This window comes from Notolepis coatsorum (genome assembly GCF_963971535.1).
Source record: "Notolepis coatsorum genome assembly, chromosome: 5".
In the NCBI taxonomy this organism is placed as follows: Eukaryota; Metazoa; Chordata; class Actinopteri; order Aulopiformes; family Paralepididae; genus Notolepis; species Notolepis coatsorum.
Genome location: NC_140169.1, coordinates 27808398 through 27836260, shown reverse-complemented (window position 1 = coordinate 27836260; position 27863 = coordinate 27808398). Strand labels below are relative to the sequence as shown.

Genomic DNA, 27863 nt, shown 5'->3' with positions numbered 1-27863 from the left:
AGGACCTCACATACAGAACACAGTACAACAGACACACATGGTACAATGACAACAGGACCTCACATACAGAACACAGTACAACAGACACACATGGTACAATGACAACAGGACCTCACATACAGAACACAGTACAACAGACACACATGGTACAATGACAACAGGACCTCACATACAGAACACAGTACAACAGACACACATGGTACAATGACAACAGGACCTCACATACAGAACACAGTACAACAGACACACATGGTACAATGACAACAGGACCTCACATACAGAACACAGTACAACAGACACACATGGTACAATGACAACAGGACCTCACATACAGAACACAGTACAACAGACACACATGGTACAATGACAACAGGACCTCACATACAGAACACAGTACAACAGACTCACATGATACAATGACAACAGGACCTCACATACAGAACACAGTACAACAGACACACATGGTACAATGACAACAGGACCTCACATACAGAACACAGTACAACAGACACACATGGTACAATGACAAAAGGACCTCACACGGGGACAGCAACACAAACGATACACAATATACAATACATATTGCTATATTTAGAATAATATGTACATCAAACAATAGACCTTAAACTGCATGTATTGCTCTCCATACATTTAATACTATGTGTATATATACAGTATATATATATATATATATATATATATATATATATATATATATATATATATATATATATATATATATATATATATATACATACACTTGTGTATATGTCATATTTAGATTAGTTAGTTGTTATTTACAGGAACTGTTCAGGATCATTTGATCTAATCCAAACATTTTCCCTTTTTTCTCTGTTCCCTTCTTCCTCTTCTTCTTCTTTATTCTTCAGATCCACCTGGTCCACCATCCAACCCCAGAATTACAGACACCACTAAAACCACTGCCACCTTCGCCTGGGGCAAACCCCACTACGACGGTGGCCTTCCTGTGGACGCATACATTGTTGAGTACAGGAAGGAAGGACATGACGACTGGGAGACAGCGACACAGAATTTGAGAATCACAGAATATGTCCTCAGCAACCTGCAGAAGGGAGGCCAATACCAGTTCAGAGTCAGAGCTGTGAACACAGAGGGAGTGGGAGAGCCTGCGGAGGTTGACAAAGTCATAGATCTGATTGACCAGGAGTCACTGCCAGACTTTGAACTGGATGCTGAGCTGAGGAAAACCCTGGTGGTCAGGTGTCGTACCTCCATCCGTATGTTTGTTCCACTCAAGGGCCGTCCAGTTCCTGAAGTGATCTGGAGCAAGGACGATACAAACTTGAAGACCCGTGCTCACATTGACACCACAGAGTCCTACACTCTGCTGGTCATCCCTGACTGCACCAGATATGACGCTGGTAAATACAACCTCTGCCTGGAGAATGTTGCTGGCAAGAAAACCGGCTTCATTAATGTCAGAGTTCTGGACTCACCAGGACCACCAGTCAACCTTAAACCAAGAGAGATCACCAAGAACAGCATTACCCTGCAGTGGGAAATCCCTATCATTGATGGCGGATCCAAGATACACAACTACATTATTGAGAAGAGGGAGGCTACCAAGAAGGCCTACACAGTACTGAGCACCACATGGCAGAAATGCTCCTACAAAATGGAGAATCTGGAAGAGGGCTCCCACTACTACTTCCGCATCTCTGCTGAGAACGACCTTGGAGTGGGTGAGCCTGCTGAAACCCCTCAGCCAATCAGAGTGTCCCAGGCTCCCTCTGCTCCTGAAAACCTGTATGTGACAGATGTGTCTTCTAATACCGCCAACCTGGCCTGGACAAAGCCCCTGCATGATGGTGGCAGTTTGATCACAGGATATGTCATTGAAACCCAGAAGAAGGACACTGAGCAGTGGGTCCATGTGGCCGCTATCAAGGCTCTGGACTATGTTGTGACAGAACTGACAGAGGGCGCAGAGTACACCTTCCGCATCATGGCGGTCAATGCCTCAGGCAGGAGTGACCCCCGCGAGAGCAGGCCTGCCATCATCAAAGAGCAGAACACTGCCCCATCCTTTGACATGCGTGGTGTTTACCAGAATACAGTCATTGTCAAGGCTGGGGACCGCATCAAGGTGGAGATCCCAGTGCTGGGCAAACCCAAGCCAGTAGTTTCTTGGAAGAAGGGAGACCAGGCGCTGAAGGAGACTCAAAGAATGAACGTTGAAACCACACCAACCTCAACCATCCTTAACATCAGTGAGATCAAGAGATCTGACGGTGGCCAGTATTCCATGACTGGAACTAACATCCTGGACACAGTGACCGAGACTATCACAGTGCTGGTCCACGACATTCCAGGGCCTGCCACCGGGCCCATCAAGTTGGAGGAGGTGTCCTGCGACTACATTCTCATGTCCTGGGAAGCACCAGAGAATGATGGAGGCGTTCCTATCAACAACTACATAGTTGAGATGAGGGAGACCACCGGCACCAACTGGGTAGAGTTGGCTGCTACAGTCATCCGCACCACTTTCAAGGCAGCCCGCCTCAACACTGGAACCATATACCAATTCCGTGTCAAGGCCCAGAACAGATATGGCACCGGCCCCTGCATTATCTCAGAGTCAGTGATGGCTGCTTATCCATTTGAGGTGCCAGGACAGCCAGGCGCTCCTGTTGTCACTGCCTTCAACAAGGATGCTATGACTGTAAGCTGGAATGAGCCATCCTCTGATGGAGGCAGCCCCATAATGGGCTACCACATGGAGAGGAAGGAGAAGAACAGTATCCTGTGGCAGAAGATCAGCAAGGCTCTGGTTGTTGGAAACATCTTCAAATCAACAGGCCTGGTTGATGGAATCGCATATGAATACCGTGTCATTGCCGAGAACATTGCCGGCCTGAGCAGAGCTAGCAAGCCCTCAGAGACCGCGTATGCCCTGGACCCAGTGGACCCACCGGGCAGACCTGTGGCTCTGAACATCACCAGACATGAGGTGACTGTTTCCTGGACCAAACCCGAGGGAGATGGTGGATTCTCCATCACTGGCTACACTGTGGAGAGGAGAGAGCTGCCTAATGGACGCTGGCTCAAAGCCAACTTCAACAACATCCTGGACACTATTTACACAGTCAGCGGTCTCACAGAGGATACCACATATGAGATCCGTGTGTTCGCCAGGAACTCAGCTGGCTCTGTCAGTGCCCCATCACAATCATCAGAGGAGATCACATGCAGAGACGACATTGAGGAGCCCAAGCTTGATGTCGATACTTCCTACAGCAGCACTATTGTCGTCATGGCAGGAGAGCTGTTCATGCTGGAGGCTAACGTGGTAGGCAGACCAATCCCATCTCTGGTATGGACCAAGGAAGGAAAGGAGCTTGCGGACACAGGCAAGCTGGAGATCAAGTCATCTGACTTCCACACAACACTAGTGAGCAAAGACTCACTGAGGAGAGACGGCGGTGCTTTCATTCTCACAGCCAGCAACCCTGGTGGCTTTGCCAAATTCACATACAACGTCAAGGTGCTCGACAGACCTGGACCTCCAGACTCTCTTAAAGTCTCAGACGTCACTGCAGAGAAGTGTGTGCTCAACTGGTTGCATCCTTCACACGATGGAGGCGCCAAGATTGAGTACTTCATTATTCAGAGGCGTGAGACCAGTAGGCTGGCTTGGACCATTGTGGCCACAGACCTGCAGGCCAATAGGTTCAAGGTCACCAAGTTGTTAAAGGGTAACGAGTACATCTTCAGAGTCATGGCCGTCAATAAGTATGGTACAGGTGAGCCCCTGGAGTCTGAGCCTACCATATGTACCAACCCCTATGTCCCTACTGACCCACCACAGCAGCCTGAGGTGACCACCATCACCAAGGATTCCATGGTGGTCTGCTGGGACCGCCCTGAGAGCGACGGAGGTAGCAGCATCAACACCTACGTCATTGAGAGGAGAGACAAGACCGGCATGCGCTGGGTCAAGTGCAACAAGAGGACAGTGTCTGACCTCAGATTTAAGGTATCTGGTCTCACACCAGGACACGAGTATGAGTTCAGAATCCTAGCTGAAAACAATGCTGGTCTGAGCCAGCCAAGTCCTTGCAGTCCACTCTACAAAGCCATCGACACCATCTTCCAGCCAGGACCTCCTGGCAACCCCAGGGTTTTGGACACAACCAAGTCGTCCATCACCCTTGCCTGGAACAAACCTGTATATGACGGTGGCTCAGAAATCACTGGCTACAGTGTGGAGACCTGCCTGCCTGAGGAGGATGAATGGACCATCCACACTCCCAAGAAAGGATGGACAGCCACCTCCTTCACCATCACAAACCTGAAAGAAAACCAAGAATACAAGATCAACATCTGTGCCACTAACTGTGAGGGAGTGGGAGAGCCTGCCGATGTTCCTGGAACCCCCAAGGCTGAGGATAGGCTGCTTCCTCCCGAGATCGACCTGGGAGCAGAGCTACGTAAGGTGGTCTGCATCAGAGCCTGCGGCACACTCAGACTGTTTGTCCCAATCAAGGGCAGACCAGCTCCTGAGGTAAAGTGGTCCAGAGAGCATGGATTATCCCTGGATAAAGCCAACATTGAAGTCGCTTCATCTTTCACCACTCTTCAAATTGAGAATGTGGATAGATTTGATGGTGGTAAATACATGGTGACCGTGGAGAACGCCTCAGGAAGCAAGACAGCCTATGTCAATGTCAGAGTTCTGGATACACCTGGAGCACCACAAAATCTGGTGATCAAGGAGGTTAACAAAGATTCAGTCTCTTTCATGTGGGATCCACCAGCCATTGATGGTGGCTCCAGAGTGCGCAATTACATTGTGGAGAAGCGCGAGTCCACTAGAATGGCATACTCAACCGTCTGTGCCAGCTGCCACAAGTCCAGCTGGAAGATTGGAGATCTGGAGGAAGGAAAGATGTACTTCTTCAGAATCCTGGCTGAAAATGAGTTTGGTATCGGCCTTCCAGTGGAGACGGTAGATGCAATCAAGGCGTCAGAGAAGCCTCTGCCTCCAGGCAAAGTGTCCCTCTGTAATGTCACAGGCACCAGTGTCACTCTCTCCTGGGAGAAACCTGACCATGACGGTGGCAGCAGAATCACAGGCTACATCGTTGAGATGCAGGGCAAAGGCAGTGAGAAGTGGACCCAGGTTGTAGTGGTTAAGACTACTGAAGCTGTTGTCTCTGGACTGACACAAGGAGAGGAGTACATGTTCCGTATCTCAGCCACCAACGAAAAGGGTCTTAGCGATCCTCGTCCCCTCAGCCAGCCTGTGGTGGCCAAGGATCTGGTAATCTCCCCAACCTTCAAGCAGCTCTTCAGCATATACAGTGTGCTGGCTGGAGATGACCTGAAGATTGATGTGCCATATGCTGCCTGTCCTAAAGCTACTGTGGCTTGGCTCAAAGATGGCATTGCTCTTAAGGAGACCACCAGAGTCAATGCCGAATCCACTGACAAAAACCTTTTGCTGGTCATCAAGGAGGCCTGCAGAGACGATGTGGGCACATACACCATCAAGCTGGCCAATACAGTTGGAGAGGCCTCTGTTGACCTTAGTGTTCTTATTCTGGATAAGCCTGGTTCTCCAACAGGCCCCATTAAGCTGGATGATGTCACCGCTGACAGCGTGGTCCTCTCCTGGAACGCACCGGAGTATGATGGCGGCTGCAGCATCAACAACTACGTTGTTGAGAAGAGAGACATATCCACCACCAACTGGCAGATTGTGTCTGCTACAGTGGCCAGAACCACCATTAAGGCAGCTCGTTTGAGGACTGGATGTGAGTACCAGTTCAGAATTGCTGCTGAGAACAGATATGGCAAGTCTTCATGCCTGCTGTCTGAGAATATTGTTGCTCAGTATCCATTTGAGGTGCCCAGCGAGCCACGCTCTGTTGTGGTGCAGACAGCCTCCAAGGACAATATGGTGATTGTATGGGACCAACCCAGCAATGATGGTGGAAGCATGATTATGGGCTATCACCTGGAGCTCAAGGAGAGAAACAGCATCCTATGGCAGAAGCAAAACAAACAGATAATTCCAGAGACCAGATTCAAGGCTGTTGGCCTGGAGGAAGGTATTGAATACGAGTTCAGAGTCTATGCTGAGAACATTGTCGGCCTCAGCAAGCCTAGCAAATTGACAGAGATGCAAGTGGCTAGAGACCCATGTGACTGCCCAGGAAAGCCAGAGGCTGTTATCGTCACCCGGAACCAGGTTACCCTCAGATGGACAAAGCCTGAAAATGACGGTGGAAGCAAGATCACAGGTTATGTGGTAGAGAAGAAGGAAGGAGATGGGCGCTGGATGAAGGCCAGCTTCGCCAACGTCATGGAGACTAAGTTTGTTGTAACAGCCCTGACTGAGGACCAGATCTATGAGTTCCGCGTCATCGCCAGGAATGCTGCAGGTGTCAGCAGCAAACCCTCTCAGAGCACAGGATCCATTACTGCTAAGGATGAGGTGGACCCACCCCAGATTGACCTGGAAGCCAAATACTCCCAGGCTGTAGTGGTGAATGCCGGAGAGACATTCAAGCTAGAGGCAGGTATCAGTGGTAAACCTGTGCCTACAGTACACTGGCTGAAGGGAGGCAAGCCGATTCCAGACGCAGCTCGCCTGGAAATCAAAAACACAGACTTCACAGCCTGTATGGTTGTCAAAGAGGCCATTCGCATTGACGGTGGCCAGTACACCCTGCTTGTGAAGAATGTTGGAGGAGAAAAATCTATTAATATTAATGTCAAGGTTCTAGACAGACCAGGCCCACCTGATGGCCCCATCTCCATCTATGGAGTCACCAGTGAGAAATGCTGCATCGCCTGGAAGTCACCCCTGCAGGATGGAGGCAGTGACGTCTCCCATTATATTGTGGAGAGGAGGGAGACTAGCAGGCTGGTCTGGACCGTGGTTGAGCCTCTGGTTCAGACTCTTAGCCTGAAGATCACCAAGCTCCTTACTGGTAATGAATACATCTTCAGAGTGATCCCAGTCAACAAATATGGAGTTGGTGAGCCTCTGGAATCTGAGCCAATGGTCGCCACTAATCCATTTGTCACCCCTGACCCACCAACAGAGGTGGAAGTCTCAACAATCACCAAAGATTCAATGGTGGTGACCTGGGAGAGATCCATTAATGACGGTGGAAATGCTATTGCAGGATACATTGTTGAGAAACGTGACAAGGACGGTGTGAGATGGACCAGGTGCAACAAGCGCACAGTGAGCGAGCTACGCTTCAGAGTCACAGGCCTCATAGAAAACCACAGCTATGAATTGAGAGTTTCAGCTGAAAATGCTGCAGGAATTGGCAAACCTTGCCCTGCAACCGTGTACTACAAAGCCCTGGACCCTATATTTAAACCAGGCCCACCAAACAACCCCAAGGTGGTTGATGCATCCAGATCTACAGTCTCCTTGGCATGGGGCAAGCCCATTTACGATGGTGGCTGTGAGATTCAGGCCTACATCATTGAGGTCTGCAATGGAACAGTTGATGAGTGGGTGATGTGCACTCCTCCCACCGGGGTCAAAGAGACCACATTCACTGTGAAAAAGCTGCTAGAGAAGCACGAGTACACGTTCAGAGTGTGTGCCATCAATAAGATTGGTGTCGGCGAGCACGCTGATGTTCCAGGAAAGATTCTTATGGAGGAGAAGCTGGAAGCTCCTGACCTTGACCTGGATACTGATATGAGAAAGATGATCAACATCAGATCAGCCAGCACTCTCAGGCTGTTTGTTCCTGTGAGGGGACGCCCAGCTCCTGAGGTGAAATGGGGCAAGGTAGACGGAGAGATTAAGGAGACAGCCATGATTGACAACACAGGCAACTACGCTTCTCTTGTCATTGAGAATGTTGACAGATTTGACAGTGGAAAGTACACTCTGACAGCAGAGAATGCCAGTGGAGTGAAGTCTGTCTTCATCAGTGTTAGAGTCTTGGACTCGCCCAGTGCACCATCCAACTTCGCTGTGAAGGAGATCACCAAGAACTCTGTCACTCTCAGCTGGGAGCCTCCTCTCCTGGATGGCGGCTCTAAGATAAAGAACTACATTGTTGAGAAGCGTGAGAGCACCAGGAAGGTCTACTCTGCTGTCACCACCTGCAACAGGATGTCATGGAGGATTGAGCCTCTTCTTGAGGGTAGCATCCTCTTCTTCAGAGTCCTGGCTGAGAATGAGTATGGCATTGGACTACCTGCTATAACTCTAGAGCCAGTAAAGGTCTCTGAGAAACCACAGCCACCTGGCAAAGTCAGTGTGGTTGACGTCACATGTAAGAGCGTAACCCTGAGCTGGGAGAAACCCGAACAAGATGGCGGCAGCAGAATCAATCACTACGACGTGGAAATTGCAGCCAAGGACAGCGATGCATGGAGCGTATGTGCCAGTGTGAAGACACTGGAGACTGTGGTGACCAACCTGAATAAGGGAGAGGAGTACCAATTCAGAATTGTTGCTGTTAATGATAAGGGTAAGAGTGACCCCAGACAACTGGGTAACACAGTTATTGCCAAGGATCTAGCCATTCTGCCTGATATCAGGCCCAAGACAAGCACTTACAGTGTCCAGGTGGGCTATGACCTAAAGGTGGAGGTCCCCATTGCTGGCCATCCTAAACCAACCATCACATGGACCAAAGATGGAGCTGCTCTCAAGCAGACCACTAGAGTCAATGTCACTGACAGTACCAACACCACCATCCTCACCGTCAAGGATGCTACCAAAGACGACGGAGGCATGTACAGCATTAATATCACTAATGCCCTGGGATCTAAGGATGCCACCATTGAAGTGATAACCCTAGACAGGCCAGGCCCACCCACAGGCCCTATAAAGTTGGATGACGTTAGTGCTGAGAGTATCACGCTAACCTGGGAGCCTCCCACATACGCAGGCGGCTGTCCGATCTCCAACTATGTGGTGGAGAAGAGAGACACAACCACAACTAACTGGTTGGTGGTGTCCGCCACTGTGGCCAGAACCACACTCAAAGTCACCAACCTGAAGACGGGCGCTGAGTATGTGTTCAGAGTCTGTGCAGAGAACAGATATGGAAAGAGTTATGCCATTGACTCAGAGCCAGTCCTCGCCCAGTATCCATTCCAGGAGCCTGGCCTACCTGGAACACCATTTGTGTCTTCATACTCAAAGGACTACATGGTCGTAGAGTGGCACAAACCACCATCTGACGGTGGCAGTGCCATCTTGGGCTACCATATGGAGAGGAAAGAGAAGAACAGCATCCTTTGGACCAAGATCAACAAGACTCTGATCCAGGACTGCAGGTTCAAATCTACTCCCATTGAAGAGGGCATTGAGTATGAGTACAGAGTCTACGCTGAGAATATTGTCGGCATTGGCAAATGCAGTAAACTCTCTGAGGCCTGTGTAGCACGTGACCCATGTGATCCTCCTGGCCGTCCAGATGCCATTGTTGTGTCCAGGCACTCTGTGAGGCTAAGGTGGACTGCTCCAGTATACAATGGAGGCAGCCTAATTACTGGCTATGTGGTTGAGAAACGTGACCTTCCTGAGGGAAGATGGATGAAGGCTAGCTTCGCAAATGTCATGGAACATGAATTCACGGTCCTGGGTCTGACTGAGGACTGTAAATATGACTTCAGAGTTATTGCTAGGAATGCAGCTGGAGCTGTAAGTAAACCATCTGAGAGCACTGGCTCCATCACAGCCATAGATGAAGTTGACCCACCCACGTACGAGACTGACGCCATGTACAACCAGACCATTGTCCTCAATGCTGGAGAGACATTCAACCTGGAAGCCAGTGTGGGGGGCAAGCCCATCCCCACAGCTCAGTGGTTCAAGGGAGATGTTGAGGTGGAGAACTCAGCGAGAGCAGAGATAAAAAACACAGACTTTAAGGCTCTGCTTGTGGTGAAGGACGTCATCAGAATTGATGGAGGACATTACACTCTTGTTCTGACAAACGTAGCTGGAACCAAGACTGTTCCATTCAACGTGAAGGTTCTGGACAGACCTGGACCCTCTGAGGGACCTCTCACAGTCAGCAATGTCACTGAAGAGAAGTGCTCTCTGTCATGGCTGCCACCCAGGCACGATGGCGGAGCCAGCATTTCCAACTACGTCATCCAGAAGAGAGAGACCAGCCGTCTGGCTTGGACTGTGGTTGCCAGTGACTGTGGAGCCACCATGTTCAAGGTCACCAAGCTGTTAAAGGGAAATGAGTATATCTTCAGAGTCATGGCCGTCAACAAGTATGGTACGGGTGAGCCCCTGGAGTCTGTGCCAGTCATCATGAGGAATCCATTCGTTACTCCTGGCCCACCACAGGAACTGGAGATCGTCAACATCACAAGAGACTCCATGACAGTCTGCTGGACTCGCCCTGAGGCCACTGGAGGCAGCGAAATTGCAGGTTACATTGTGGAGAAGAGAGACAGAGCTGGGGTCAGGTGGACCAAATGCAACAAACGCAGAGTCACAGACCTGCGCTTCAGAGTGACAGGACTGACTGAGGACCATGAGTATGAGTTTAGGCTGTCTGCTGAGAATGCAGCTGGTGTGGGTCTGCCAAGCCCACCTACACCATACCTCAAGGCCTGTGACCCCACCTTCGAGCCAGGCACTCCCACTAATGCCCATGTGGTGGACACTACTAAGGACTCCATTGCCTTGGCCTGGACTAGGCCTATCTATGATGGTGGCTGTGAGATCCAGGGCTACACAGTGGAGATCAGCAAGGCTGATGAGGAGGAATGGACCATCTGCACTCCACCCTCTGGAGCCAATTCTACCAAGTTCACCATTAAAAAACTGATTGAGCACCAGGAGTACAAGATACGTGTCTGTGCCATGAACAAACTGGGAGTCGGTGAGCCCACAGAGGTCCCAGGTGTTGTAAAGCCTATAGATAAGATGGAACCTCCTGAGATGATTCTGGATGCAGAACTCAGGAAGGGAGTGGTGGTCCGTGCTGGAGCCTCTATGAGGATCAACATACCATTCAATGGCCGACCTGCTCCTGAGGTCAGCTGGGCCAAGGAGGAGGGAGATCTGCCTATCAAAGTCCAGGTAGAAAAGGGAGCAGATTACACACAGCTCTCTATCAATATGTGCGACAGAAATGATGCTGGAAAATACATCCTCAATCTGGAAAACAGTGCAGGCAAAAAGTCAGCCTTTGTATCTGTCAGAGTGCTGGATACACCAGGTTCTCCTCTGAACCTGACAGTGAAGGATATTAAGAGGACCTCTATCACTCTGACCTGGGAGCCTCCTCTTATTGATGGCGGTGCCAGGATTAAGAACTACCTGGTGGACAAACGTGAATCTACCAGGAATGCTTACTCTAACGTGGACAACAAATGTACCAAGACCAGCTACCGCATCACCGGCCTGACTGAGGGAGCCATCTACTACTTCAGAGTCATGGCTGAGAATGAGTTTGGTGTGGGTCATCCAGTTGAGACAGAAGACTCTGTTAGGACCTCTGAACCTCCTCTGCCTGTTGGCAAGGTCACTCTGACTGACGTGACCAAGACCTCTGCCTCCCTCTCCTGGGAGAAGCCTGACCATGATGGAGGCAGCAGGATCATAGGCTACTACATTGAGATGCAGCCTCAGGGCTCAGAAGAATGGGTGGTGGCCACCACGACTAAGACCTGCGAGGGAACCATCCTCGGCCTCAGCACAGGACAGGAGTACCTGTTGAGAGTGTCCGCCTTCAACGAGAAGGGCAAGAGTGACCACAGGGCTCTGGCTGCACCTGTCACTGCTAAGGATGTGACTATTGAGCCAAAGTTTAAGCTGGCAGTCAACACCTTCAGTGTGCAGAATGGTGAGGATCTGAAGATTGAGATCCCAGTGATTGGACGCCCGGTGCCTACGGTCGAGTGGAAGAAGGAAGGACATGCAATTAAAGAGACAACCAGGCTGAATGTGTCTAGTACAGCTTCGTCTACCACACTGTGTATCAAAGACGCAAACAAAGAAGATTCTGGTAAATACTCTCTAACAGCCACCAGTAGCCTGGGAACAGTCACAGAGGAGATAACTATTGTTATCCTTGACAAACCTGGCCCACCTACCGGCCCTGTGAAGATTGAAGAGGTCAGCTCTAACTTTGTCACCATGTCATGGGAGCCACCAGCATACACCGGAGGCTGCCAGATAAACAACTACATTGTGGAGAAGAGAGATACCACAACCACAGCATGGCAAATTGTGTCTGCTACCATTGCCAGATCGACCATCAAGGTCTCCAACCTTAAGACAGGAATTGAATACCAGTTCAGAGTGTCTGCTGAGAACAGATATGGAAAGAGTCCCTCAATTGTCTCTAATGCTGTTATCGCTCAGTATCCATTCAGTGAGCCTGCCGCGCCAGGCACTCCATTCATCTCTGCTGTGACCAAAGACAACATGGTGGTTGAATGGAAACCTCCCACCAACAACGGAGGCAGCCCCATCATGGGCTACCACCTGGAGAGGAAGGAGAAGAACAGCCTGCTGTGGACAAAACTTAACAAGCTCCTCATCCCTGATGCCCGCTTCAAGACTATAGAGCTGGAAGAAGGCATTGAATATGAATTCAGGGTCTATGCTGAGAACATTGCTGGACTCAGCCCTGCTAGCAAGGTCTCTGCGAGCACAGTGGCCAGGGACCCCTGTGACTCACCAGGCGCTCCTGAGGCTATTGTTATCACCAGGAACCAAGTAACACTCCAGTGGACCAGACCACAATATGATGGAGGTAGCTCCATCACAGGTTATGTGGTGGAGAGGAGAAAGCACCCAGACACACGCTGGATGAAGGCCAGCTTCGCCAATATCATCGAGACCCAGTTCGCCATCACAGGCCTGACTGAGGACTGCGTATATGAGTTTAGAATCATCGCCAAGAATGCTGCTGGTATCTTCAGTGCTCCCTCTCAGAGCACAGGAGAAATCACTGCCAAGGATGAAATTGAAGCACCTGAAGCCACCATGGATCCTAAATTCAAGGACCTGACTGTGGTTCATGCTGGTGAGTCATTTGTCATTGACGCCGACTATTCTGGCAAGCCCATGCCCGAGGTGTTTTGGCTGAAGGATGGAAAGGAGATTGACCAGACCACACCCAGAATGGAGATCAAGACCACACTCACTCGCACCATCCTCACAGTTAAGGAATGCATCAGAGTCGATGGCGGTCACTTCGTTCTTAAACTCACCAACGTGGGTGGAGTTAAGATGGTTCCTGTCAATGTAAAGGTTCTGGATAGACCCGGTCCTCCTGAAGGCCCACTGGAAGTCAAGGGAGTCACAGCTGAGAAGTGCTACCTGCACTGGAGCCACCCTACCCATGATGGAGGCGCCAGCATCTCCTACTACACCATTGAAAAGAGGGAGACCAGCCGGCTGTCGTGGACCATGGTCGAACCCAGGATCCAGGCTGTCAGCTACAAAATCACCAAACTGTTGACCGGCAATGAGTACATATTCAGAGTCACTGCCATAAACAAATATGGTGTTGGTGAACCTCTGGAGTCTGAGCCTGTTATTGCTCGTAACCCCTTCACCACCCCCAGTGCCCCATCTGATCTTGAGCTCTGTGCTATCACCAGGGACTCCATCACACTCGCCTGGGAGAGGCCAGAGAATAACGGAGGGGCAGAGATTGATGGATACATCTTGGAAAAACGTGACAAGGAGGGGATCAGATGGACCAAGTGTAACAAGAAGAGGCTGAATGACCTGAGATTCAGATGCACCGGCCTCACAGAGGGACACTCCTATGAGTTCAGAATCTCTGCTGAAAATGCTGCAGGAGTGGGCAAGCCCAGCACCCCGACTGAGTACATCAAGGCCTGTGATGCCACGTACCCACCAGGGCCTCCTAACAACCCCAAGGTGACTGGCCACTCCAGCACCACTGTCTCCCTGGCCTGGTCCAGGCCTATCTATGATGGTGGAGCACCAGTCAGCGGATATGTTGTGGAGATGAAGGAGGCAGCAGAGGAGGAGTGGACCACATGCACACCATTAAATGGTGTCCAGGCCACTCACTACACTGTGAAGCAACTGAAGGAGAATGCAGAGTACAACTTCCGCATCTGCGCTATGAACATTGAGGGAGTGGGAGAGCACTTGGACATGCCTGGCTCTGTGATTGCTGCCGAGATGTTGGAAGCTCCAGAGATTGAGTTGGACGCTGACCTAAGGAAGATGGTCAATGTCCGTGCCAGCGCCACCCTGCGTCTGTTTGTCCCCATCAGAGGAAAGCCTGAGCCTGAGGTCAAATGGTCCAAGGTTGATGGCACTCTAAATGAGCGTGCCCAGATTGAGGTCACCACTTCTTACACAATGCTGGTTATTGAAAATGTTGACAGATTCGACACTGGCAAATATGTACTGACACTGGAAAACCTCAGTGGATCCAAATCAGCTTTCATCAATGTCAGAATTCTGGACTCACCCAGCGCTCCTACCAACCTGCAAGTGAAGGATGTAAAGAGGGACTCCGTATCCCTCTCTTGGGAGCCTCCTCTCATTGATGGCGGCGCCAAAATCTCCCACTACATAGTGGAGAAGAGAGAGCAGAAGCGAATGGCCTTCACCAGCGTCTGCACAAGCTGTGTGAGGAACTCCTACATAGTGTCCGACCTGCAGGAAGGAGAGCTGTACCACTTCCGTATTCTGCCCGTGAACGAGCTGGGAGTAGGTCTGCCCGCCGCCACAGAGGCTGTTAAAGTGTCTCAGGCTCCTCTGCCTCCTGGTAAGATCACCCTGGTTGATGTGACTCGACATACCGTCACCCTATCCTGGGAGAAACCGGACCACGATGGAGGCAGCAAGATCACCAACTACATTGTGGAGATGCAGCCTAAGGGAGAAGACAAATGGACTGTGTGCGCTGAGATCAAGGCACTGGATGCTATTATTGAAGGACTCACGACTGGAGAGGAATACTCTTTCAGAGTGACTGCTGTGAATGACAAAGGCAAGAGTGATGTCAAACCCCTGGCTAACCCTGTGGTGGTGAAGGACATCACTGTGGAGCCCATCATCAAGCTGGTATTCAATGCATACAGTGTCAAGGCAGGAGATGACCTGAAGATTGATGTCCCCTTCAGAGGCAGACCTCAGCCTGATGTAGCCTGGAAGAAGGACGGCCAGGCACTGAAGCAGACCACCAGGGTCAATGTTATCAACACCAAGACCTCCTCCAAGATCACCATCAAGGATTCAGTCAAGGAGGACGTTGGAAAGTACGAGATCACCCTGACTAATTCAGTTGGCTCCAAATCAGCTGAGATCACAGTCATTATTTTGGACAAACCTGGCCCACCCAGCAACATCAAGATGGATGAGGTGAGTGCTGACTTCATCTGTCTGTCCTGGGATGCTCCAGCATACGATGGTGGCTGCCAGATCAACAACTATGTCGTGGAGAAGAGAGACACCACCACCACCACATGGCAGATTGTGTCCGCTACAGTTGCCAGGACATCTATCAAGGTGTCTAGATTGAACCAGGGAACAGAGTACCAGTTCCGTATTGCAGCTGAGAATCGTTATGGAAAGAGCCCAGCAATTGACTCTGCTCCTGTCATGGCTCAGTATCCCTTCGAGCCACCCGGCCATCCCACCAACCTCCATGTCTCCCACGCCACTAAGTATGGAATGCTGGTGGAATGGGGCAGACCCGCCAATGATGGTGGCAGCCCTGTCATTGGATATCACATTGAATGCAAAGAGCACAGCAGCATCCTGTGGACCAAGGTCAACAGAGGCCTACTGGCCGAGAACCAGTTCAAGATGACAGGCATTGAGGAAGGCCTGCTGTATCAATTCAGAGTCTATGCTGAGAATATTGCTGGTATTGGTCCATGTACTAAGGCCAGTGAGCCGGTGCCAGCTAGAGACCCATGTGATGCTCCACACAACCTCCAGGTCACTAACGTCACCAGGACTTCCGTCTCCCTCCTCTGGGAGAAGCCAGAGAACGCCGGTGGTGCCATGATCACAGGTTACATTGTCGAGCGCAGAGAGCTGCCTGACGGCCGCTGGCTGAAGTGTAACTTCACCAACCTGCAGGACACCTACTTTGACGTCACAGGCCTCACTGAGGATGTGCAGTATGACTTCCATGTCATTGCTAAGAACTCTGCAGAGCTGCTCAGTGCTCCCTGCGAGGGCACTGGAGCTGTGACAGTCAAGGATGATGTTGACCCACCCACTATCTTCTTGGAAGATGCGTTCAGACAGCTGGTTGTTGTCAAGGCTGGAGAGATAATTAAAATTGACGCTGACATTACTGGACGTCCCCTGCCTGTGGTATCCTGGTCTAAGGATGGGAAGGAGATAGAGGCCAAGGCAAGGTGTGAGGTCTACTCCACCAACTTCAAAACTACCCTGATTGTCAGAGATGTCATCAGGAGAGACTCTGGCCAGTATGTTCTGACCCTACAGAATGTGGCTGGAGTCAGGTCTATGGCTATCAACTGTAAGGTTCTGGACAGACCGGGACCCTCATCTGGACCTCTGGCTGTGTCCGGGCTTACAGCAGAGAAATGCACCGTGACGTGGGGACCACCTCAGGAGAACGGCGGTGCTGAGATCATGCACTACATTGTGGAGAAGCGGGAGACCAGCCGCCTGGCCTGGACCCTGATCTACAGTGACATGAAGGCCACCACCTGCAAGGTGACCAAGCTGCTCAGAGGAAACGAGTATATCTTCAGAGTCAGGGGAGTCAACAAGTACGGCGACGGCGAAGCCCTGGAGAGTGAGCCCACCAAGGCCATGGATCCATTCACTGTCCCCGTCGCTCCCACTAACGTCCAGGTGACATCCGTCACCGGTGAGGCCATGACCATCTGCTGGGAGAGACCCGTGTCTGATGGAGGCAGCGGCATCTATGGCTATGTCATTGAGAAGAGAGAAAAGACTGGCCTGCGCTGGTGCCGGGTCCACAAGAAGCCTGTCTACGATCTGAGAGTTAAGGCCTCAAACCTGCGTGACGGCTGTGAGTATGAGTACAGAGTGTTTGCAGAGAACGCTGCAGGCCTCAGTGCTTCCAGTGTGCCTTCCCCTCTTGTCAAGGCTGAGGACCCACTGTTCCTGCCCTCTCCTCCTGCCAAACCCAAAATCATCGACTCCACCAAGACCAGCGTCACCCTGTCCTGGAACAAACCTCTATTTGATGGTGGAGCTCCTGTGACTGGCTACAGAGTGGAATACAGGAGGTCATTCGATGATGAATGGTTTGTTGGCATCCAGAACACCAAGAACACAGAGTTCACAGTGGTTGGATTGACCTCTGGAGCTGAGTATGTGTTTGTTGTCAAGTCTATCAATAAGATAGGAGTCAGTGAGCCCAGCCCTGACTCAGACAACCAGGTGGCCAAGGAGAGAGAGGAGGAGCCATTGTTTGACATCAGCAATGACATGAGGAAGACTCTTATTGTGAAGGATGGCAGCTCGTTCACCATGACCGTGCCCTTCAGAGGCAAACCTATTCCCAGCGTGACATGGTCCAAGGCTGACGTGGACCTGAGGCTTCGTGCTGTCATCGACACGACCGACACCTTCACCTCCATCACTATGGAGAAGGCGACACGTAACGACTCTGGTAAATACACAGTCACCCTGTCTAATGTAGCCGGAACCTCCTGCCTGACTCTGAACGTCAGAGTGCTGGACTCCCCCGGACCCCCCGCCCACTTGGAGGTAAAGGATGTGACCAAGACCTCTGCCAGTGTGACCTGGGACACCCCAGAGAATGAGGGAGGTGGCCCTGTGAAGAACTACCTGGTGGATATCAGAGAGGCCAGCAAGAAGGGCTGGACCAGGCTGACTGACACCTGCCCCAGACTGACCTACAAGGTGACCGACCTGCAGGAGGGAGAGATGTACTACTTCAGAGTGACAGGAGAGAACGAGTACGGCATCGGTGTTTCCACTGAGACCAAGGATGGAACCAAGATTACAGGTACTGAAATATCTCATTTCAATAAACATTTAAAATCTTGCAAATCAGGCTATTTTCGCATTGTTAAAAGCTGAATTGCCTGATTCATATTCTGCCAGTAATTTAACAGCATGCCCAGCAATAATATCACAAAAATGCACAACAATGACAACAGCATTAAAAATAACTACTACAGTAATCTCACATTAAAGCTAATGCCATCTGAAGCTAAACACATTCTACTGTCCTCCCTTCAGAGAAACCAACCCCACCTCCCAAGCTGGGTGTGACTGAAGTGACCAAGGAGAGTGTGTCTCTGGCCTGGGCTAAACCAGAGCAGGACGGAGGCAGCAGGATCACCAGCTACCTGCTGGAGGCCTTGGAGAATGGTCAGGAGAAGTGGGTGAAATGTGGAGTGACTAAGTTCACCCACTTCACCGTGTCTGGTCTGAGGGAGGGAGCGGAGTACTTCTTCAGAGTCCGTGCTGAGAACCACGCCGGATTCAGCGACATCAAGGAGATGCTGGTACCTGTGATGGTCAAAGATCAGCTGGGTGAGTTAGAGAGGAATGACTCTGTAGTTCAGTAATGAATTCTATTCTATTGTGTTTCTGTATTTGTAATAAGATAATTAGCCCTGTTGATTTGCTCAGATTTATCAAAGTGAATAGATTAAATGAATGAAGAATGAAGTACACATCCATTAATCAACCAACATATCCTAGTTATAAGAGAGTATGAGAGGTGTTAACACACCTGGAGAAAAACATATGGAGAGTATTCATTCCATCATTCATTGCTACAATATTTGATTCCTCATAACTCTTTACTTCCTTCTCTCTCTCTCTCTCTTCAGAATCTCCTGAGATCTGCATGAAGAACATCCCTCACAACACGGTGTACGTCAGAGCTGGCTCCAACCTGAAGTGTGAGATCCCGCTATCGGGCCGCCCACTGCCCAAGGTCAGTCTGGCCAAGGACAACGTGATCCTCAAGTCCACCATGAGATTCAACTCAGAGGTGACCCTCGACAGCATCAAGATCACCCTGCGTGAGAGCATCGCCCGCGACTCCGGCCGCTACGACATCACCGCCTCCAACTCCAACGGCACCACGAAGTCGTTCATCAACGTTGTGGTGCTGGACCGCCCCAGTGCCCCTGTGGGACCCGTGGAGCTGTACGACATCACAGAGGACAGCGTGAGCCTGCAGTGGCTCCCGCCTGCCTACGATGGCGGCAGCCCCATCACCAACTACGTCATCCTGAAGAGAGAGACCACCACAGCCAACTGGATGGAGGTGTCATCCGCTGTGGCCAGATGCACCATGAAGATCATGAAGCTGTGTACCGGAGTGGAATACCAGTTCAGAGTACGAGCTGAGAACAGATATGGAATCAGCGAGCACATAGACTCCCCACCTGTCACCGTCAGCCTGCCTTACAGTGAGTCTCTAGACTGGCTACCTCTCGGCTCTCACCTCTCATCTGCTCTACCTTTTTCTTTTACCCTCTTCTCCTTTCTCTGTTGTCTTCTGTTTATTCCCTTTTGTCTCCTCTCATATCCTCCTTTTCTTGCCCTGCCCTGTTCTATTCTATTCTGTTCTGTTCTGGTCCCAGTTTTTCAGAACCCGTTTAGCACTAAGATCATCTTAATGTCATTCTGATGTTCTTAGTACTAAGATGCTCTAGTCTCTTCCATTCTATTATTTTCTTGTTCTGTTCTATTCTATTCATTTCTCCCTTCATGTTATGACGACTTTACCAAACACTGATTTATACCAAACATGTTAACCTCTTCCTGTCTTCCCTCCAGCCATTCCCGAGGCTCCATCAACTCCAGAGATCATGGCGGTGACCAGAGAGACCGTCACCGTGGCCTGGAAGGAGCCTACGTCTGATGGCGGCAGCCACGTGTTTGGCTATCACCTCCAGATGAAGGACAGGAACAGTCTCCTGTGGCAGAAGGTCAACAAGACGGTGATCCGCGCCACACACTTCAAGGTCACCGACATCAACGCCGGACTCATCTACGAGTTCAAGGTAGCAGCCGAGAACGCAGCCGGACTCAGTCCAGTCAGCAAGATCTCTGACGCCGTGCTCGCTATCGATGCCTGTGGTGAGTGGACAATCAAATATTCAAGCTTCCTTTGGAGTACACATCAAAACATAACTAATTCAGCACAGCAAAAAATGTATTACTTTACAATTTTACTTTTGCTATTTTACTTTGGTAAAATGTAATCAAATTAAATCAATACTTTATCCAACAGTAAATATATAACATGCACTACATAGAAATGCAATTATTTGAAATATTAAATTGATTAACTTTTTATATATCATTCCTTTTTATACCAAATGGCATACATGAATTGACTGCAACAACTATCTATGACTATAACTATTTATGACTATCGGGCGGCTACGTGGCGTAGTGGGCAAGGCGCTCGCCACGAAATCTGGAGACGCTGGGCTTGCCTGTTCGAGCCCAGCGCTCCACATTTGCTTTCAGTTTAGCTGGTCGTCCGTACTAATACACATTGGCCGTATTAGGGGGTGGGAAACTGATGGGTGGGGATCGGGCGTTGTGGACAGCGACTCCTACAGGTCGGTTGGTGCGCCTGCGCAGTAGAATCAGGAAGTGTCGGGGGCAGCGTGAGCCTCCCACGCGTTACTCCTCGCCACTGAGAGATCGAGCTGCGCAGGTGAAAAGATGCGACTGCTGTTACCTCAAGTACCGGAGGGGACTTGTGCTATGTATGACTTAGTCCACATTGCAGCCGGCTTGTGGGAGGCAAGAAACAGCGTTCGTGACAGGGGAGGGTTGAATTGGATGATACGAAATTGGGATGGGAGAAAATATAGAAAATGGGAGAAAAAGTGGATAAAAAAAAATATATATATATTTATGACTATCTACAACCATCTATAACTATCTGACCATATCTGGGTTTCCTTCCTACAGAACCTCCTATCAACCTGCGTATCAGCGACATCACTAAGACCTCTATCAGCCTGGTCTGGGAGAAGCCCAATTATGACGGCGGCTCCAAGATCACCGGCTACATGATAGAGAAGAAGGAGGGCGTGAGCCACAAGTGGACCAAGGCCAACTTGACTAACGTCACAGACACACGCTTCACCGTGACTGGCCTGACCCAGGACGAGACCTACGAGTTCAGAGTCCTGGTCAAGAACGCTGTGGGCTCAGTCAGCAACCCCTCAGCCATCGCAGGACCTGCCACATGTGTAGATACATACGGTGTGTGGATTTATACATTGCTATCATATTATGAAGCCATTGACAAGATCCTGCTGTATTCTATTCTATTGAGCTGCGCCTGTGCTGTATTGCTTTCAGTCATAAATATTCTATTCTATTCCACTGAACAGTATCTGAACATCTGGTTCTAACCTGTGTGTCATGTTATTCTGTCTCCTTCAGGAGCTCCAGAGATCGATATGCCTCATGAGTACCTGAACGAGGTGAAGCACAGAGCCGGCTCTGATGTTGAGCTCAAGTTCAACATCACAGCCAAGCCTGCTCCGACCATCGAGTGGTTCAGGGACGGCAGGGAGCTGGAGCCCAGCGCCCAGCTGTCCTTCAAACACACCTTTGAGTCCACCAGCATCTTCCTCAAGGACACCACGCGTCTCAACTCTGGAATGTATGAGGTCAAGGTGAAGAACTCCCTGGGATCAGCCTTCGCCGTCGTCAGGTTGCTGGTTCAAGGTAGGCTGCATTTGTCATCAAGCGTTATCCATAGATGAAGTCTCACTGTGAGCTGATTTTCTGTGTTTATAAAACAACTGAGTATACACGGCAGACCATAGTCAATAACGAATAAACGAGTTGAGTTAATAGCTGAATAATGAATGTAAATGATGCATGACAGGGATATATCTGACCGTTTGTCCCTCTGACCCTGTCTGTCCTTCTCCCTCCAGACAAGCCCGGTCCTCCCGCCGGGGAGATCCAGTTCAAGAAGGTGACAGCAACAAACGTCACCATCATGTGGGCTCCTCCGGCTGACGAGGGTGGTGCTATGGTGAGCCACTACATTGTGGAGAAGAGGGAAACCAGCCGAATCATGTGGTCCATCATCTCTGAGAAGCTGATGGACTGCATCGTCAACGTGCCCAGACTCATCCAGGGAAACGAATACATCTTCAGAGTCAGAGGAGTCAACAAGTACGGAGTGGGAGACTCTCTGGAATCTGAGCCAGTCGTCGCCAGGAACGCTTTCGGTAAGGAAGGGGACAGCTAAACGTACACGGTCAAACATTTAATAGAGGGAGAGGGAGGGAGAGGGAGGGAGAGGGAGACGGCTAAACGTACAAAGTCAAACATTTAATAGAGGGAGAGGGAGACAGATATATATTATATTATATCCAACCTGTATGTTTCCTTCCCCAGTTCCTCCCAGCGAGCCGTCTAAGCCTCTGGTCACCATGATCACCAAGTCCACCATGACGGTGATCTGGGAAAGGCCTGCCATGGACGGAGGAAGTGACCTCGACGGTTACTATCTGGAGAAGAGAGAGAAGAAGAGTCTGCAGTGGTTCAAGGTATGACCTCTCACCTCTTTACATTCAACTCACTTCAATTCAATACGGTTTATTTCTTTATGATTGTCTGTTTCAGGGAGGTTTTCAGTATAAATGTGAAGCTACAGTGAGATGTTCTGTGTTGTGTTCTTCAGGTGGTGAAGGGCGCCATCAGAGACACGAGGCAGAAGGTCAGCGGTCTAGTGGAGAACAATGAGTACCAGTACAGAGTCTGTGCTATCAACAAGGCTGGAGCAGGAAACTACTCTGAAGGATCTGAACTCTACAAGGCCTACGACCCCATCGGTATGTCACTCTCACTACCACTACCACTATCACTATCACTACCACAATCACTACCACTACCACAATCACTACCACAATCACTACCACTACCACAATCACTATCACTACCACTAACACTACCACTATCACTACCACTACCACTATCACTACCACAATCACTACCACTATCACTACCACAAGCACTCTCACTACCACTATCACTACCACTATCACTACCACTACCACAAGCACTCTCACTACCACTATCACTACCACTACCACTACCACAAGCACTCTCACTACCACTATCACTACCACTACCACTATCACTACCACTATCACTACCACTATCACTGCCACTACCACAAGCACTCTCACTACCACAATCACTACCACTATCACTATCACTACCACTACCACAAGCACTCTCACTACCACAATCACTACCACAAGCACTCTCACTACCACTATCACTACCACAAGCACTCTCACTACCACTATCACTACCACTACCACAAGCACTCTCACTACCACTATCACTACCACTACCACAATCACTACCACAATCACTACCACTATCACTACCACAATCACTACTACTATCACTACCACTATCACTACCACTAACACTACCACTATCACTACCTCTATCACTATCACTACCACTATCACTACCACTCTCACTACCACTATTACTACCACTCTCACTATCACTACCACTATCACTACTACTACTACTACTACTACTACTACTACTACTACTACTACTACTACTACTACTACTACTACTACTACTACTACTACTATCACTACCACTCTCACTACCACTATCACTACCACTCTCACTATCACTACCACTATTACTACTACTACTACTACTACTACTATGACTACTATCACTACCACTACCACTACCGCTACCACTAACACTATCACTATCACTACCACTATCACAACTACTACTACCACTATCACTGGGCGGTTGTTTGGTTGGTTGGTTGATTGATTCAGAGAACAGAAATCCCTGACCATTTTAAAGATTTATTTTTTAGCGTTTATTGCTTTTTACTACTGGGCAGTCCAGTAGAGAGAGAGAGAGGAGGAACGGGAGACAGAGTGGGGGGAAGACATTCGGCAAATAACGACGGGTCTGGGAATCTAACCCGGGTCGGACGTGCCGCGACTCAGCGCGTTATGTGGTTCGCCACTGGGCGCCCCATCCCTGACCATTTTAAGCATCATTTTGACTGCTAGTTTGTGTAATCTTCTCATATTCAACATTCCTGACAATATTGTCTGTCTGCAGACCTGCCCGGCGAGCCATCCAAACTAAGAGTGGTGGACTCCACTAAGTCCTCCATCACCCTGGGCTGGGAGAAGCCTGTGTACGACGGAGGCAGTGAGATCACACACTACCAGGTGGACCAGATGATGTCAGAAGAAAGAGAATGGGTCACCATCAGCTCCAAGGGAGAAGTCAGGACCTGTGAATATGTGGTGTCACACCTCAAACCTGGAACATACTACTTCTTCAGAGTATCTGCTGTCAACAGCAAGGGCAATGGGGAGGACATCAGGATGTATGCACCTGTCCAGGCCAAGGATATCCTGGGTGAGTGGTTAAAGATGATCAAACGTTATCAATACTTAACTGCTTCTTCATCGATTTGTTGTATTTCTTATATTGCTTTTTTCACACCTTATTTTCAAAATGAATAAGAAATATTAATGTATTTTTGCAATTTATTAAATACTGTTGCAGAATTCTCTAAGCAATTATATATACATATACATATGCACAGTTACTTGGATTATCCAGATATATTTTTAATAATTGTATAAATTGTTATATTTGGTCTGTTTTCTCTAAACTATCATTACTGTTGACATTTTTTATAAATGTTTAAGTAACTCATTTCCTGTCTATTTCTCTCCAACAGAGGAAGCTGACCTGGACCTGGACGTTGCCATGACAACCCAGTACACAGCACGCGCTGGCCGTGACCTGGAGGTGTTCATCCCGCTGAAGGGACGCCCCGCCCCCAATGTCACCTGGCGCCGCGACGACCGCAACATTGCCAGCGATACCCGTTACATCATCAACAGCTCAGAGCGCGACACCACCCTGATCATCCCCAAGGTGACCCGCGACGACTGCGGCAAGTACCTGCTGGAGATTGAGAACGGTGTGGGAGAGCCCAAGATCGTCACAGTCTCCCTGAGGGTTCTGGACAGTCCTTCATCCTGCCACAAATTGCTGATCAAGGACGTGACCCGTAGTAATCTGACGCTGAGCTGGGAGGCTCCCATGATCGACGGTGGCTCCCCCATCACCAATTACATTGTGGAGAAGAAGGGTTCCACCATGAAGGCCTACCAGGTCATCACCGCAGAGTGCACCAACACCTCCTACAAGATCTCCGGCCTGGAGGAAGACATCGCCTACTTCTTCCGCGTGTCTGCCGAGAACGCGAGCGGCGTGGGCGACACCTGCGAGACCACCGAGCCCGTCAGACCCACGGAGACCCCCGGAGCCGTGAAGGACCTGGTGATGTTGGACTCCACCAAGACCTCCGTGACCCTGAAGTGGACCAGGCCTGACCACGACGGCGGCAGCCACATCAGCGATTACATCATCGAGAGGAAAACCGCTGAAGATCCGAACTGGACTCTGGGTGCCACCTGCAAGCGTTGCAGCTGTGAGGTGACGGGTCTGAAGGAGAACACTGCCGTGGACTTCAGGGTGTTCGCCAAGAACGAGAAGGGCAACAGTGACTTCTCTCTGATCGGACCCATCACAGTCAAGGACTTCATTATCCCACCGGAAGCCAACATGATTGATTATCCTAATGGAGATATGGCCGTTCGCATCGGCCAGAACATCCACATCGAGCTGCCTTTCAAGGGGAAGCCCAAGCCTAACATCAGCTGGATGAAGGACAACGTTCCTCTGAAGGAAAGCGATAAGGTTCGCTTCAGGACCACCGACAACAAGACTTCCTTGACAATCAGAGGTGCCAAGAAGGAGCATGCCGGCCAGTACACACTGGTTCTGGACAACAGGACAATCAAGAACTTCTTTGACATCAATGTGGTCACCCAGGGTCCACCCTCCAAACCTGTCGGCCCGGTCCGCTTCGATGAGATCAAGGCCCAGAGCGTCATCATCTCCTGGGATGAACCCAAGGACAACGGAGGCGGTGAAGTCACCTGCTACTCTGTGGAGAAGCGTGAGACATCCAATACCATCTGGAAGATGATCTGCTCCAGCGTGATCAGAGCCACCTTCAAGATCCCCAACCTGGTGACCGGAACCCAGTACCAGTTCAGAGTCAAAGCCGAGAACAAGTATGGAGTCAGCGAGGCGCTCGCCTCCACTGACATAGTGGCCCAGCACCAGTACAAACCTCCCGGTCCTGCGGGCAAACCTGTAGCCCTCAACATCACCAGCGATGGCATGAGCATCCAGTGGGAGGCCCCTGGCTTCGACGGAGGCTCCCCCATCTTGGGCTACCACGTTGAGAAGAAGGACAGAAACAGTCTCCTGTGGCAGAAGGTGAACTCCAGCATCATCTCCAACAGAGAGTACAGGATCATTGGGCTGTTGGAGGGTCTGGAGTACTCCTTCAGAGTCCTCACGGAGAACAACGCCGGCCTGAGCCCCGCCAGCGAGCAGAGCAAGCACGCCCTCGCCATCTGCCCTGTCGGTGAGTAAACACACCTCTTTTATGGAATATAAAAGGAAACTAAATGAAGCCATTTACACCTTTTTAAATTCATTACTTTATCGTTGAGCTGTTACATAATAGAATAACCTTTCAAACATTGCATTACTGGGGGAAATTCTAAAACATAACACCTTCCTCTCTTCTTCTATCAGACCCACCTGGCACTCCTAACTGCATCGACACCACCAGGGACTCAGTTACCCTGATGTGGGAAGTCCCCAAGAAGGACGGAGGCAGTAAGATTGTGGCCTACAGTGTGGAGAGGAGACAGGGCAGAGGCAAATGGCTGCGCTGCAACTTCACCGACATCTGTGAGACCCAGTTCACCGTGACCAGCCTGTCCTCCGGTGACCGCTTTGAGTTCAGAGTGGTCGCCAGGAATGCCGTGGGCACCGTCAGTCCACCTTCCAACTCCTCAGGATACATCATGACCAAGGATGAGAGCAGTAAGTGGGCACTCGCCACCTTCATGTGTGTGTAGTCACGTGTGGTAGTGAAAGGTTAACCTTCTGTAGTGTAGTAGTGAAAGGGTTAAAGTGATGTTTGAACCGTACATACTATTGATATTAGACCATAACAGCACGTATGATGAGCATATGATACCTTTCAAGACCTTGATCTTGTGAGTATGTGAATGTCATTATGGTATTGAAATGTATCAATATATTTATCTCTGACAGAATATTGTAATTTCATTATTCTACTCTCTGATTAATTCTACTGTTCCACAGGGTATTTAGGACATGTATTTATTATGTATTTACAGACGGTAGACTACAAGTATTTAGTACTAAGTACAACATCACATAGTAGACGGTACATTGTATTCAGCCCTACTCACTTTCCCCCTGTATCTCTCCAGTCACCCCTGAGATCGAGTGGTCTACAGATCAGGCCCTGACCATGAGGGCTGGAGAGAACAGTACATTGTATTCAGCCCTACTCACTTTCCCCCTGTATCTCTCCAGTCACCCCTGAGATCGAGTGGTCTACAGATCAGGCCCTGACCATGAGGGCTGGAGAGAACCTCAAGCTGGCCTGCAGCATTATTGGACGCCCCATTCCCCAGGTGGTGTGGTACAAGGATGGCAAGGAGATCGACAAGAGGACCATGATGGACCTCGAGATCACCACCAACATCGGTGTGAGCAGCCTGTTCGTTCACGACGTCAACAGGGACCACAGAGGCGTCTACACAGTGGAGGCCAGGAACAGCTCAGGAGCCAAGAAAGCAGAGGCCAACGTCAGAATCCAAGGTTGGTGGAGAGACACTGCAGAACAATTATATATATATTTGAATTATGTCCATAGAATTTGATCAACTTGCCAATGAAATAAAGC

The 27863-nt window shown here is 49.9% G+C and overlaps 1 protein-coding gene across 1 annotated transcript in view; it reads left to right on the top strand.

The window, feature by feature from the left end:
- The window catches only part of LOC311228136 (titin-like), a gene marked incomplete at its 5' end in the record, with an annotated part of 313904 nt that overhangs the window by 244074 nt on the left and 41967 nt on the right, over nucleotides 1-27863 (top strand). Inside the window, 13 exons of the mRNA XM_084314051.1 lie at nucleotides 891-17981; nucleotides 18218-18514; nucleotides 18817-19404; nucleotides 19775-20077; nucleotides 20927-21223; nucleotides 21407-21694; nucleotides 21910-22209; nucleotides 22379-22530; nucleotides 22665-22815; nucleotides 24101-24406; nucleotides 24735-26501; nucleotides 26675-26968; nucleotides 27491-27778. Of these exons, the coding sequence (XP_084170177.1) occupies nucleotides 891-17981; nucleotides 18218-18514; nucleotides 18817-19404; nucleotides 19775-20077; nucleotides 20927-21223; nucleotides 21407-21694; nucleotides 21910-22209; nucleotides 22379-22530; nucleotides 22665-22815; nucleotides 24101-24406; nucleotides 24735-26501; nucleotides 26675-26968; nucleotides 27491-27778 (22122 nt within the window). The remainder of the gene's footprint in view (nucleotides 1-890; nucleotides 17982-18217; nucleotides 18515-18816; nucleotides 19405-19774; nucleotides 20078-20926; nucleotides 21224-21406; nucleotides 21695-21909; nucleotides 22210-22378; nucleotides 22531-22664; nucleotides 22816-24100; nucleotides 24407-24734; nucleotides 26502-26674; nucleotides 26969-27490; nucleotides 27779-27863) is intronic.